The 15,146-nt window shown below is 37.8% G+C and overlaps 1 protein-coding gene across 8 annotated transcripts in view; it reads left to right on the top strand.

The window, feature by feature from the left end:
• The window catches only part of HMG20A (high mobility group 20A), an 84,313-nt gene that overhangs the window by 33,071 nt on the left and 36,096 nt on the right, over positions 1–15,146 (top strand). For all 8 annotated transcript variants that reach the window (XR_459863.3, XR_459862.3, XR_008911706.1 and 5 more), the window contains exon 2: positions 14,748–14,840. Coding sequence is in view for 4 of the 8 variants with exons in the window: in XM_007477972.3 (XP_007478034.1) it covers positions 14,752–14,840 (89 nt within the window). In the remaining 4 variants the exon portion in view is untranslated. The remainder of the gene's footprint in view (positions 1–14,747; positions 14,841–15,146) is intronic.

The following is a 15,146-nucleotide window of genomic DNA, read 5'->3' as shown; positions in this document are numbered from 1 at the left end:
GAAAGGCTTAGACATATTTGAAGGCAGGGAATAAACCATGAGATTGGGTGAAGTTGAAGAATTGAGGTTGTGATCTTCTGAAAAAGAACAGAGGGGATGGGTTCAAGTACAAATGTATGGAAGGTGGTTTTGGAAAAGAAAAGTACTGCCTCATTGTCAGAGAGGGGAAGGGAGGAAAGTGTAGTCTAAGATTTGAGTTGAAGAGATAGGGAGAAGAGCAAACTCACATTACATAAATTTACTAAAGTAAGAAGTAGAGGTCTACAACTGAGAGAGGGAGTACTGTGGGATGAATAAGAAGGAAAGAAGTCTTGGACAAGCTTCTGTGGATGGTGAGATAAAAAATAAATTTGGGAAGCATGTCATCAAGTTTGGACTAGGAAAAAATCTTGGAATTCTCCCTTTGTACTGTCAGTTTTCCTTTAAGGGGAATCTTTTCCCTTTTCACATGTGAACTGTAACAGAGAGTGTGCTGAATTTTTTTGCTTGCAGGAAAATTTGTCTATAGTGCATTTCTCTCCAAAATAATGTGGTGAGGTATATATTTAATGTCTTTTATTAAGATCCCACTTTCACTTTCCCTCTCCCTCTTTCTCTCTGTCTCTCTTTCAAATAGTATTTCTTTACTTGTAGTACAAAGGAACTTTAGTGGTTCAGTGGATAAAGTGCTAGGCCTGGTGGAATTGGGAAGACCTGAATTCAAATTTATCCTCAGACCCTAATTGTGTGACCTTGGACGGGTCACTTAGTCCTGTTCACCACCTCAGTTTCTTCCTCCTATAAAATGAGCTAGAGAAGGAAATGACAAATGACTCCAGTATCTTTGTCAAAGGAAGAACAAAATATCAAGAATATCAAGGGACTTGATGGGGGGGGGGGGGGGGTAAGGAAAGTGACCTAGCAGTACCAGGTCTCAAACTGTACTATAAAATAATAATCATCAAAACAGTCTGGTACTGACTAAGAAATAAAATGGTGTACTGGTGGAGTAGATTAGATATACACTTTACAGGGATGTAAATGACCTTAGCAATCTAGTGTTTAATAAACCCAAAGACCTCTGCTTTTGCAATAAGAATTCATTATTTGACAAAAACTGCTAGAAAAAAATGGAAAACACTATAGTAAAAAGTTGGTATAGACCAATACTTCACACCTTATACCAAGATATGGTCAAAATGAATATATGATTTAGACATCCAGGACTACCTGGCAGATTTATGGACAAAGGAAGAATTTATAACCAAATAAGAGATAGAGAGCATTATAAGATGTAAAAAATAATTTTAAGTATATTGAATTAAAAAGGGTTTCTACAAACAAAACCAATATAACTAAGATTAGGAAGGAAATGACAAACTGGGGAAAGATTCATAGCATATTTCTCTGAAAAAGGTCTAAGTTTCTCAGATTTTTAAATTCGAATTTTTAAGAATACAAATCATTTCCTAATTGAAAAATGGTCAAAAGATATTAATAAGCAGTTTTCAGATGAAGCAATCAAAGCTATCAATAATTATGTGAAAAAAATGTTCTAAATCACTCTTGATTAGAGAAATGCATATCAAAACAACTCTGAAGTTGGCTTTACAGCCAACTCACACCTATCAGATTGGCCAATATGACAGTAAAGGAAAGTGATAAATGTTGGAGGGGATGTGGCAAAATTGGGACACTAATACATTATTGATGGAATTGTAAACTAATTCAACCATTCTGGAGGGCAGTTTGGAACATAAAGGGCTACAAAATATACATACCCTTTGATCCTATAGTACCACTAATGGGTCTGTACCCCAGAGATAATAAAAAAAGGTTAAGGATTTACTTGAACAAAAATATAGCCTCTCTTTTTGTGGTGGCAAAGAATTGAAGATTATGGGGATGTCCGTTTACTGGGGAATGGTTGATACATGTTGGTGATGGAAAACTATTGCGCTACAAGGAACGATGAACAGGATGATTTCAGAAAGAGCTGGAAAAACCCACATGAACTGTTGCAAAGCAAAATAAGCAGAACCAAGAGAACATTGTACACTGTTGCTACAGCAATATAGTGGGGTGAAAATCTTATCTACTCTCCATGATAATGATCTGGGACAATTCTGAATGGCTTATGACAAAGAGTATTGTCCATTTCCAGAGAGAATTATTGAAATCGGAATGGCATATTATTTTTTACTTTGATTTATTTGTCCTTTTATTTGGGAGTTTTGGTTTTATATGAGTATTCTCTTACAACAGTGAACATTATGGAAATATGTTTTATGTGATAACATGATAACCCAGACAGATTGTTTACCATCTCTTAAGAGAGGGGAGGGAAAGGAGATAAGGAGACAATTTAGATCTTATAGTTTTAGGAAATGTATGCTGAACATAATTATTACACATACTTGGGAAAATAAAATATCTTATTTAAAAAAAGAAGAAAACTCCAAAAGGGATCATGAGTAGTTGGACCCAACTGAAAATGACTAAACAACAACTAGTCTCTTGCTATTTTGCAGTAGGGAAGACTTAAGAGTTTAGGGTCATCCATAGGAATTCATTTCTCCTTGCCTTTTCTTGGTAGTATGTTTTTGCAGCTGCCTACACTAAGCAGAATGAGAATGCATAAAAAGTCACGAAATTAGGTTTCCTAGGATTTGTAAGGAGTCCTGTCTCAGAACTGGAAAAGTGTCATGTGCTATAAAGAAGCATGCATCCTCCCACTTCATTTATGTTCCTATCTTTCTATAAATACTTCATGGTGCACCTGCCCATTGTGCTGGGGACCTTTTATATCTTCCAAAATTTGATTAGCTTCAGTGCATCCTCCCATTTGTTCTTTGTACTCACTATGTGTTAACTGCCCCACTCTCATTTCCTAGTTAAATTCAGTGAGCACTTATTAAGTGCCTAGAATTTTATACCACCATACCTGATCCTGGGCATGTAAAGACAAAACAAAAAATAATCCATTCCCATGAGGCTTATATTCCATTAGTTAGGGACATATAACATGAAAACAGACTATTGGAGGAGGGAAAGAGCATTAACTGCTAGGAAGATCAAGAAATTCTTGCTGTAAGAGTACCACACATGAACTGCTGAGCATTACATGAAGTAAAGGATTCGGAATACCTAGGTGGCTCTGAATAGAACACCAGACCTGGAGTCAGGAGGACCTGGATTCAAATCTGGCCTTAGTCACTTCCTAGCTGTACAACCCAAGGGCAAGACACTTAATCCTAATTGTCTAGCCCATGCCTCTTCTGCCTTGGAACCAGTACTTAGTATTGATTCCAAGATAGAAGGTAAGGTTTTTTTTTGTTTCTTTGTTTGTTTGTTTAAGAAATAAAGGATTCTGAGAGTTGAAAAAGGAAGGATAGATAGATATAAGGAATATGTGAATTTTAAAACTACTCCACCCTACTTAGACATACTTTAGGGGAAGATAAAGTTGTAATCTCCTAATTGAACAATGAAGGTACTTAGTTCTCATCTTATAATGAAGCTAGAACTTTAAGCTAAGTCTATTTTTAGACCTTAATACAAAAAGGTGTTAAGTAACTATAAAGGTTAAATTAATCACAAAAAGGTCAAGTAACTAACAAAAGGTGAACTTAACAAAGAAGTGTGAAGTAGCTCAAAAGATATAAACTAATCAAAGAAGGTGAGAGCTAAAAGTATGGGCAGTCCTGGAGAGAGCCTTTGATGTGATTGGTAGATATGAAAATTTAGAGGTGGAAACACAAGGGTGAAAGGTTTTGGGATATTTGGGATTTTTTCATCTCTCAAAATCTCTTTCCCTGGAAAGTTGAATCTGGCTGATCACTTCCTGTGAGCAGCCTTGGTGCCAGTTCAATCCTGGAACTCAGCCTGGAGGAGCTCACTCAGACAGCTTTTTTAAGATGATCTCCTGGTGAGTGATAAGACTGACTTCCTTTTCCTTTGGGCTCAGGGAGGCCCCTTTGGCCAAGGCCTTTAACTCCTGCCTGGCTCAGCCTGAGCCAGAGCAGTTTAAATTAACTCTTTTTCCTCTCCCTCTCTCTTCTCCTTAAATTCCTTCCCTCTATATTAATTAAATTACCATAAATTTCCAGACTGACTTGGGAAGTTTATTTGGTGACCATTTAAATCTAGATTTAAAGTCACAACTCTAAATTCATCTTTACAAATATAGACTTCATACCTCATTTTTTTTCTCAGTGACTAGCATGGAGCATTGCACATAGTAAGTACTTAATCAATATTTTATTTGATTGATTATATATATCCATGTATACACAAATAGCAAGTACATAGAAATGTTCTCCTTTCTATTTCCCAGTTTTCCCCATTTTTTTTAAAGGCAGATGAAAATGAAGAAACCCAGAACATTTTACCATACCACAGACATCTTTTTAACATCCCAGAGTGTCCCAAGGGCACTTACTGGAAAAAAGTATTCTAAGCCAAGGAAGCAGTGATGAATTTGTCTCTTTAGCTTTTATTTCTGGCAATAATTCAGAACTTCTTTCTTTCTCTTGGAAATTGCCTTCTTATTTTTTAATAACAAAGGACACACACACACACACACACACACATATACACACACCATTGTTGAGGGAGTAGTAAGTGGTTTTTTAACCTTTCTCTAAGGATAGAAATGTTAAAGGATTCTTGCAGTATATGATCATGAGAATTTAATTGTAAAAACAAAGTGTACACATTTCTTTGGATATTGACCACTATGTACCAAGCACTGAGTTAGGCATTGGTGAGGATGCAGAGATAATTAAGACATGGTTCTGTTCTCATGGGGCTGATAGCCTACTAGAACTATAACACTTATACATATGCTTTACCATATAGTTACAACAATCCAATACACAATACAAAAAGCAAAAAAGGAGACACAAAGTGCTTTGTGAGATCAAAGAAAAGAAGGAATATTTTCTCCCCTTGGGGAGAAGTAAGGTAAAGTTTTCTTTGAGAAGGTGACTTTTGAATTGGGTCTTGTTGATAGTAGGGTTCAGTTTCAAAAGGGGTCTATGAACAAATACTGTGAGCCAAAGCAAAAAGCTACTGGATATATACAAAAGGTAGCAAGTAGTTCAGTTTGACATTTGGAAAACTTTGTGAAGTAAGACTGGAAAAGGGGGGAAATCCAAACTTAAAGAGAGACCTAGGATACCTGGGATGTTTGTTTGTTTTTTAAATGAGGGTAAAGGATTTGGACATGATAGACAAAAGGAGAATGACACAGTGAGATCTCTGCATAGATCAGAAATGGGAAGAATTGATCTTGGGTGGGGAGAAAGTAACTCCAGTAGGCTGCAAAAGAGTCCATATGAGTAGAAATGAGAGCCTCAAGGTGGGAGGAGGAAGGAAGACCTGGTTGTGTGATCCATGTCACAGGGAGAAAGTAAAGATAGTTTGATAACTAATCACCTAGCCATGAGATGTATGGAGGAGGAAGAGTCAGCATTGAAGAGAGATTCTAGTGGAAAGCTGAGTTATATAATGGACATGATTTGTTCCCTGTTAGAAATAATCCAGTAGACAATTGGAAATTTGACTCTGGAACTTCCTAGAAAGATCAGATCTGGCAATATAGTTTTTAGAATCATAGGTAATTATAATAATAGGCATTATAGTGCTATTAAAAATTTTAAATGTCATGTGCATGTTGTCATTTATTTGTAATAATTTACTAGGTGAATATTATGTTCCAGGTACAGTAGTGGGTGCCGTGGATTCAGGGCCAAAAAAAAACCACTAACAGTCCCTGCCTTCTTACACCATGAGTTGGTTATTTGTGGAAAGGAGATAGTTGAAGTCATTAAATATGGATGAGATTGGTCAAAGAAAATATAAAGGATAAAGAGAGAAGAGAGGAGGGCCTAAAAGAGAATTTTGGTAAGTCTTGGGAAGAAAGAGGGAAGCCAGTGAAAAGTACCAAGAAGAAAGAATCAGAGATAGGCTAGGAAGAGATAATCACAGTGACCTATCAAAAAGACCTCAGAGGAGTTCATATCCAGTCTGTACCCATACAAGAAGCTCCCCCAAGATGGTATCCCCAACAAGTGGTAAGTCTACCTCCCTTTTTGCAGTCCTTTTTCATAAGCTTTTTCTATCCTAGTCAAAGCAGATATTTTCTGGACATGATATTCTATTTCCTCTTTCTTCCTCATAAAATCTGTACCTTCCTTCAGAGTACACCATGAGGCCTTTCTTGATTCTAGCCTTACCTCCTCACCCCTAGAAATTATAGCTATATTTATTTGAATTTACTTTATGTTTACACAGAAGGTGTTTAATTGAATTATTGAATCCCTTCTTCGGAGTGATCTAGTTACTGATGGAGTCAACTCATTCCTTTTTTGGGTCTCCCTAATTGTTAGGAATTTTTTTATTTAAAAGCAGAGCACAAATCTGTCTTTCAGGGTAAGAACACTAAGGTTGTAAACATGGAACAGGGGAAGGACTAAAAGTAACTTATTGTGGGAACTTCCCTAAGCTCCCCACCTCAGGCCTTCCTCATTCCATCCCGAAGTATACTATGCTCTAGAATTATTCCCTGTCCACCCTAGAAGAACTTTTAAAGTCAGCTCCCATTCCCCCCAGTCTAGCAGATTATAGCTCTGTGTTAAAAGGAAAAGAACATGAATAAACGAATATTAACTAGTGTTGCTATAGCTTCCTAACACTGCTAAAAGTAATTGCCTTTTTTTTTAAGTATCTGCCCATTAATCCAAATAAATCTCTGTCTAGTGGCATTTTTAGGCACTTTTTTTGTCCTTTTCATGGGCAAATAGAAATAAAAACTTTACATATGGAAAGCTATGGGAGTGAAGGAGTGGAACACCAAAGAGGCTAAACCCCACAGGACATGTGGACTGACTGTGCCTGGGAATCTGTCTCTTGGGCCAACTTGCCTAAACTAGTATTTCTTTTCACAGCTTTTTTCTGAATTATTTCTGAACCCAAAGGTTCTCCAAAAATTCCAAGTGTTTTCACAATAGCTTTCAAAATAGCATCAGGGAAGATTCTAGTAGGTTGTAGACTGGGGAGGAAGGACAACGTTTTGTATATAGTGATCATTTTTTAAGTCAAGGACTACTGTACTGATTTCCTTAACTCATTGGGTGAAAGAATTGGCAGAATTAATGTTGACCAAAGAAGAGAAAATTCACACTGCCCAAGTGTAAGTGCTTCCTAGTGTCCATTGAGATTGCTCTGCCTTCTTAATGGTATTTCTTTTGGTAGATCTGAATTGAATGATAGAATCCACTTTTAAGTGAAAAGACATACCTTTTATTACTAAACAAAATTAATAACAATTCCTGTTTGATTTCATTGTTCATAATTCAAAACATTTGCTAAAATCATGAATAATGCATAGGTGGATATTTAATAAAGTTAGTGGTAGTCTCTCAGTGACCGAGAATGACTATTGTCTTTGTGCATTATCATCTATTGATGTACCCTCATGTGGCTTTGAAGTCCAAAGACTGAGGCACAAAGTTTGTGGCACATGGGGCATGGGACGCCAGTTGTTACGGGAGGTGCGGCTGTGGCCTGGTGTTGGCATTCACCCGCAGTGGCAAGACGTCGACGTCGCTCATCTTCAAAGGTGGTGGCGGCATAAAGTAATATCATGAAATTTAGCAAACATGAAATACCTACTATGTATAAGGAATTAGGTTAAGTGCTAAAGATACCAACAGGAAAAAAAATGGAACAATCTCTGCTTTTAGAGGAGGAGCTTACTTTCTACCAAAGTATTTGGAATGTAACACAGAAATCAAGGAAGGCATGACATAGCAGGTGTCATCTAACTGAAAGGAAGGCATACATTCCAGACTTGGAGGGACTGCTATATACAAAAATATTAGGCAGGAGATAGAATGCCAAATAAAATTTTTTTAAAAGAGTGAGATTGTAGAAGACTTTAAATTCCATTCTGAAAATTTAAAAGAACCCAAACCCATCGAAAACTGCTGAGTAAGAAAATAATATAGTTAAATTTGTGCTTTAGTTAAGTTTTTTATACCAACACAATGTACTTGAATTGCTGATGGAACATCCAGTAGATGTCCCAATAGACTGATTTATAATTCGAGAGAAAGATTGGAGCTAAGTATATGGGTTCTTTGAGTAATCTTTCTAGATGGAATTTTTTAGGACATCAACTCTTGATGGTCATAGAATCCATCTCAATGAATTGTTGAGAGATGTTTTGTGTGAGAGATATTTTGGAGAAAGAAATGACAAGATTTGGCCATTGAATTGATAAGTTGAGTGAGGTTGAAGAGTACAGGATGTTGATACAGTTGTGAAATGAGTGACTGGGAGGAAAGTTCTGCTCATGACAATAATAGGGAAGTGTGGAAGGAGGAATGCATATGAGATTAGGTAATGGGTTCTGTTTTGGACATATTAAATTGAGAACATTCAGTTTGAAATATCCAGTAGACAATTTCTGATATAGAACTAGAGCTCAGGAGAATAGTTGGGATGGGTATGTATATCTGAAAATTATCTGTGTAGAGTTGATATAAGAGCTTAATGAAATCACCAATCAGTAGACAATCACCTGCCATATGCCAGGAACTATACAACATATAGAAATACAAGTACAAAAATGAAACATTCCCACTCATAAGGATGTTACATGCTAATAAAGAGAAAGTATAAAGAAAGACCTAGGCTAGAGTCTTGAACAAGTAACCCCCCAATCTGTGGACAGGACATAGATGCTGATTTGACATCAAAGAATGCTTAGATAGGTAGGAGGAAACCCCAGAGAAAAGAGAACATCCAGAAGGAGTAGGGTCATCAGCAGTATCAAATACTGCAGAGAGGTCAAGAAGGATGACACTTCAGAAAAGATCATTTAAAAAACATTGATAACTGGAGGGAGCAGTTGAGAGATGAGTTTAGGAAGTCTGGTCGCAGAGGGTGTAAAGAGGTGAGAAAGCAGAAGGAATGTAGACAGCTTTTACAAGTAGTTTGGCTAAGAAAAAGAGGAGAGCTATAGGAGAAGTTAGCAGTAAGAACTAGTGAGAGTTTCTTTTCAAGAAAAAGGAAATTTGGGGCATATTTGTAAGCAGGAGGGAGTAACAGCAATAGGGAAAGGGAAGATTCCAGAAAGAGGGGCATGGTTGTTGAAGTGATATGCTGGAAAAGACAGGAGGGGGTAGAGTCAAAAATTTCTTTGTTCAAGAGAAAGACCACCTCTTTAATCAGTAGCTGGAGTAAAGGAAAAGAATAGGAAGAGGGGATGACAACAAGAGGAGAAAAAGCTCAAAAAGATTGACCTCAGTTTTCTAACTAAAGTATAAGACAAGGTCCTTACCTGTAAGGATGGTGTAGGGAGCTTAGAATAGTCTATGGAATAAAGAAAATCAGTATTGGCCAAGTAAAGGATTGCTTTGCTTCAGAGATGACCCAGCTGAGATTAGGTAAAGTCAGTATGTAGTGGCAGTTGCATAGCTTCCTCCAGCTCCATTCTAGAGAACATGAGTAAGAACAGAGGAGACAGATGGTAAGAGGTATTGTAAGTTTGGGATTTGGCAGGGTGTTAGAGGTGGTAGGACAAAGGAGCCAGAGACCCAAGTGAAGAGCCTTGTTTGGAATTAAACTGGCTCGCTAAAAATAATGATTGCTAACATTTATAGGACATTATGTGCCAATCATAGTGCCAACTTTATAATTATTGTCTCATTTGATACTATTATTTCCCCCATTTTATAGAATCCGAGGAAAACAGAAGTAAAATGACTTGCCTACAATCACACGGCTTGTAAGTGTTAGAGGTCAGATTTGAATTTGGGTCTTCTTGACCCCAGGCCCAGAGCCTGCTAGTAGAGTATAGCCTGAGCAAGGGTAATGACCTAAGAAAATGATGAATTAGAGCAATAAGAGGTCATGATGTGGCTAGAGAACAGATTTTTGATCAAATGAAACAATATGTAACTGCTTTGAAAACCTTAAAGTATATATGCACTGATTCCATTTTAGAGTTCATGTTCATAAGAATGGAATACTTGCTATGCCAAGATTATGGATATAACTATTACTCTGTGTACCTTAGATGAAGTTCAAGAGCAGGAGTTAGTCCTGACAGTTGAATAGAGTGAGGAAGGAACTTCGGGGTTGCTGGCATTTAAAGGAATATTTACATTTATTTTTGTTGAAGCCCTCTTTTATAAAAGGACAAGAATTGAGGTAGATTGGGGAGACTGTGTTGGGCAATGAACTCATTGAGAAAAAAGGAGAAATAGTCAGAGGGTTAATAGTTAACAGCTTGTAGAGCCTTTATTAGGTGAAAAAAATTGGATGTGCATAACCTGGCCTTTTTTTGGTCCTGTACTCAGTGTAGCAGCCTGGTATTTCTCATAAATACTCTTATTGAAATAATGGCATGGCTTACCTCCCTAATGTTTGGTGTAATACCTTCTTCTGCCTTTTGCTTTTGCATTCTAATACTTAAAAAGATCAAGTCACAAGGCTATCAAATTTCCTTCTAGAAAAGAGTGTTTTAAAATTAACTCTCAGTGGAAGTTAGATGGCTGTGGGAATGATATAGTAGAAACAATAAGAGTTTCATTCCCAGAGCACCTTAGTTTTGTGACTTGAGAGAAGTCACTTTACCCTTGGGGAGCTCAGAGTTCCTCATTTGTAAAATGAGATGGACTAGATGATCTCAAGGCCCCTTTCAGAACCAGTTCAAATAAACTGACAGTCGAAACCTCTCTTAATCATCTGTGTTCAGTCATTTTTCAGTCGTGTCTAGCTCTTTATGATCCCATTTGGAGTTTTCTTGACAAAGATACTGGAGTGGTTTGCCATTTCCTTCTCCAGTTCAACTGAGGTAGGGTAAAGTGATTTACCGAGGGTCACACAGCTAGTAAGTATCTGAGGTCAGGTTTGAACTGAAGATGAGTTTTCCTGACTCCTGGCACAGTGCTCTATATTCCCTATCCACTGTACCACCTAGCTGCCCCATCTCAGTCTTCTACTTAAAAACTTGTAAGAACTTCTGCACATGTCTGTTGCCCCCCTTAATGACAATTTAATGAAATGATTCCCCATGAATTCATGGCTACTGTACTTTACTTTTGGGGAGAGGACATCATTTCATGACACCTCAGATAACTTCCTTTTGCTTTAAAGTCCGAAAGATATTTTAAGCTGTGCCCAGAAGCACAAAGGAAAATAAATGTTAAAAGCAAAACATTTAGACATAGGCAAAATCTAACATGTGAAAAGATGTCAAGCAGCCTCTGCTTGAAAAAGAAACCATATCCTTTAGATAGAACCTACCTTTCAGAAGCAGCTGTTCCCCTTCTGGATAGCAGTAATTATTGGGAAGTTTTTCCTAAGATCTAACCTAGATTAACCTCTTTTCAACTTCTTTCCATTGTTCCAGGATTTTTCTCCCAAGGGTCAGATAAAACAAGTCTTACCTCCATGTCATAGCCCTTCAGAAATACTTAGACAGTCAGTTTCTTCCCCTTGAGTTTTCTCTTGTACAAGCTAAATATGCCTTGTTCTTTCAGCAGAGCCTCCCACGACATGGTCTGTTCAAGGCCCTTCACCATCCTTGTTTCTATCCTTTCTCTACTTTCCAGTTTAACTGTCTCCTTAAATTGTGGAAGTCAGAACTGAACACAGTACTCCGCCTGAGGTCTGAGGAGGGTAAAGAACTATGGGACCATCATGCCCTTTGTGTTCTCAGAAGCTCAGGCTCTCATTGCAGCCCATGATTGCATTAGCTTTATGGCATACCATTGCATACTGCTGAGTCTCATTGACCTTGCATTATAATAAAACCCCCCAGTTGCCACATGACCGTGCCTCCCCTAGCTTGTACTTATAAAGTTTTTTATTTTGTCCCCAATAATATGATTTTACTTTTATCCTTGTTGAATTTCTACCTATTACCTTCAACCCATTGCTTTTGTGTGCCCATTTGTAGAGGCCCTAATAGGGGAAGGGACTTACCTGAGGTCACACAGTATCTTTCAGAATCAGGATTTAATCCTTTTTAACTGCAGTATTTTTTGAAAGAAGCAACATACCTCCCATTTATTCTTTTGATTTGAAACAATTAAGTCCATCACTTAAACCTTCCTCATTGTGTTGCCTTTCATCATTTGTGTATATTCTTAGTATTTCCCCTTCCAGAACATCATTCTTTACATTTCTAAAATGCCTTACCCTGGTATTTCAGATTCAGTATGACCTTGAGGTCTCAGGCATTATCAGTCACAGATACCACAGGAGACTGATTGCAGGAAGTGGTTTTTGATTTTTGTTGACCCCTAATGCTAATCCTTGCATATTTCCATTCATTCTACTGAAAAAAAAAATCCTAGTTTTCCTAATTATTTGACTAGTTTAGAAACCTTTGGACTTTATCCTTTTCTCATTCCCTCCTCCCAGTATTGATCTAACCCATTCACCTCCCCAAGCAGCCAAATTTTTTTTAGGGCTCAATTCTTTGGGATCCAACTGTTCACTGATGAGAGAAAATAGTATCTAAACCATATGAGTTAAATAAAACAAACTTAAAAGTAAGAAAGAAATGTGTGTTCTCTGAACTTCCTTTGTTTATATGATTTGTTTATATGTTGTTAGGGTTCTTGTCCAGCTGTCTCCCCACATTTCAGAAATGAATGAAGGCACAGAGGCTTATGACTAGGAACAGATGTGGAGAGAGTTCATCTGGGAAACAAGCACAGAGAGAGGGTCATGCTATGCAGCTGAAAAGGAAAAACACTTTGCCCACCAACAGATAGTAAATTTTCCCTTTGGACTGAGTGTGGGGGTGCCAAGAGTAGTCAAATTGACAAGCCTGAAGTTCTAGAAAGGTCCTTGACCTTCCTGGAAGACTTTCAGAAAGAAGCCAGTCAAGTAGATTCTAGTTTCTTAAAGATACACAAACAGCTGTTCTTCTTTATAAGAGAACCAAAGTCTATGGTGGTATGGGATTCAGGTACATAGTTTTAGACTGTTAGATATAATTCACTAAAATTCCCTTTCATGTGAAATGAATAAAAAGAGTGATGAAGGCAAAAAAATTTGAGGGGGTGGTTTGGTAAGAAAGGAAGTCATACTGCCCTATGCACACACGTCTTCAGTTGAGCCCAGACCACTCCAGAATATCTGTGACAGTGCAGGCATGCCTGGGTCCTCTGCTTTTCCTATTGAAGGTTGGGTTCTGGATTTGATGTGTATTCCATCTCAAGGACTAATGACTTTGGAACTTGGGTGGCCATTACCATTTTTGCATTGAACCTCTCCACCATATTCTTAAATGACTTTCTTATTGTAGGAGGAAGATAGTTCAGTAGTGTCTGAGACTGATGGAAATTCTTCCCTTCTGTCTCTTGTACTTCACTTGCTGTAATTCAGTAGTGCAGAAATATAGTGTCAGATTAATCATCTCACCATTTGGGCTGAAAGCCCCCAAACTAAGAGAGAAAATGGAGACTAGACCATCAGCATTTCTGTTTTGGAATCATATTTTGAGAAAGTCCAGTAACAGCATCGTCACCTATGATTTGCTTCTAAAATTGTCAGCAGTGGAGCAAGCCCTTGTTCTGCCTTGGCTGATGCGGGTATTCACTTTTAATTGCCACTCTAAGAGATCATTTCCTTAGCAACATGACCTAACTGGGGAGAACCCATAAAGTGAATTTTCAAGATTTATTTATTTATTTTTTTATTTCTCTTGGTTGATTGAGGTTCTTTTCCCCCAAGTGCTTTTGCATTCTGCTAAAGTGTCTGAAGCTTAGGGTCATCTCTGGCAATTGGTTTGAAGATCACATTTTCTGCTAGGTGGGAGGCTTCCACTTTTAGCTACTTAGGGTGAAACCCTTAGTGGTGAGCCTTGAAAAGGAAAAAGGAAATCTCTTTGCAGAGGTCCACTTGACAAAATGACTCACTTTGTGGTGTTGACCTTTTTTTCCTTTGGGTTCTATAGCCTGAAGGATCTTGTGATTTTTATAAAATTATTTTTTCAATTAAGCTTATTTCCTGCATCTAGGTACATGATTTCTGCTGGCATGCTAGAGGGTAGGAAAGAAGGTATTTCTGACCTGGAAATGTGGTTTCTTTGACTTATAACCACATCAGTCTGCCCTCCCTCCCCCTCTTCCCCTTCAGCATTTCCTTAGGAGGGCTCAGTTTATCACCTTTTAAGCTAAAGATGAATCATCTGGGCCTTTGGGTTAGACTGAGAACTGGATAATGCTGCAATAACTGTGCCTTTCATTTATATAATACTCAAAGTACTTGTCATCTGAAGAGCTCAGTGTTTATAAAACACTTTCTCTTTAATCCTCACTAGACCCCTGTGAATTAGGCCGATATTATTATCTAGATTCTAGAAGTGGAAAAAGTAAGATGCAGTGAGGGGTTAAGTGACTTGCTCAGGGTCATGATGCTTACCAGTAATTTTGCACCATAGTTTCTACAGCAAGAATGTTTAAATGTCTTTTAGATGGATAAATATGTTTTCTCGAATTATGGCCCAAATATTAAAGCCTCTTAACTGTCTTTGGCCTTGTCAGCTGATAGGAACAGGCTTAAGAAAGCCCTGTTAGTGCTTTCTGTTTGGCTGAGGTTTGAATTGATGAGTCCAAGTCACAAACCCATATATTTAGGACTAGTGCTACTCTGCTGATATTGGCAACATTAAAATTCTTAAATGGATGTGACCTTTGCTGAAATTAATTAAAACCTTTTTCACTTTCCTTTCCTTTTAGAGAGATGGAAAATCTAATGAGTAGCTCAACCCTCCCCCCACTGTTTGCAGATGATGATGGCTCTAAGGAGAGTAGTGATATGGCTGCAACTGGGTAAGTAGCTGGTTAGGGCCACTTACTTGGGCTCATGCTCCACCAGCTGGCTTCTGCCAAGCAGGCAGCTCAGTGCCACCAGGACAGATCTCTCCTGGGCTCTTATTCTGTAATACTGCTGAGATCCATTAAAAACTTCTCTCCAGTCTATATTCTGCTGTCATTTGCAAAACCCAGCTTCCCAGGAAGAGATATATATAAGAGTTGGTAATCTAGTTGCTGCTTTTTTCTTTTTGTTTTTTATCATGCTTGTGCAATACCCACTTAAGAAATCTCTCTCAGAGGAATAATCCCCATTAAAGAAAT

This window comes from Monodelphis domestica, chromosome 1, assembly GCF_027887165.1.
Source record: "Monodelphis domestica isolate mMonDom1 chromosome 1, mMonDom1.pri, whole genome shotgun sequence".
Taxonomy (NCBI): Eukaryota; Metazoa; Chordata; class Mammalia; order Didelphimorphia; family Didelphidae; genus Monodelphis; species Monodelphis domestica.
Note: the sequence above shows the minus strand (reverse complement) of the source record. Positions and strands in the feature narration are given on the sequence as shown.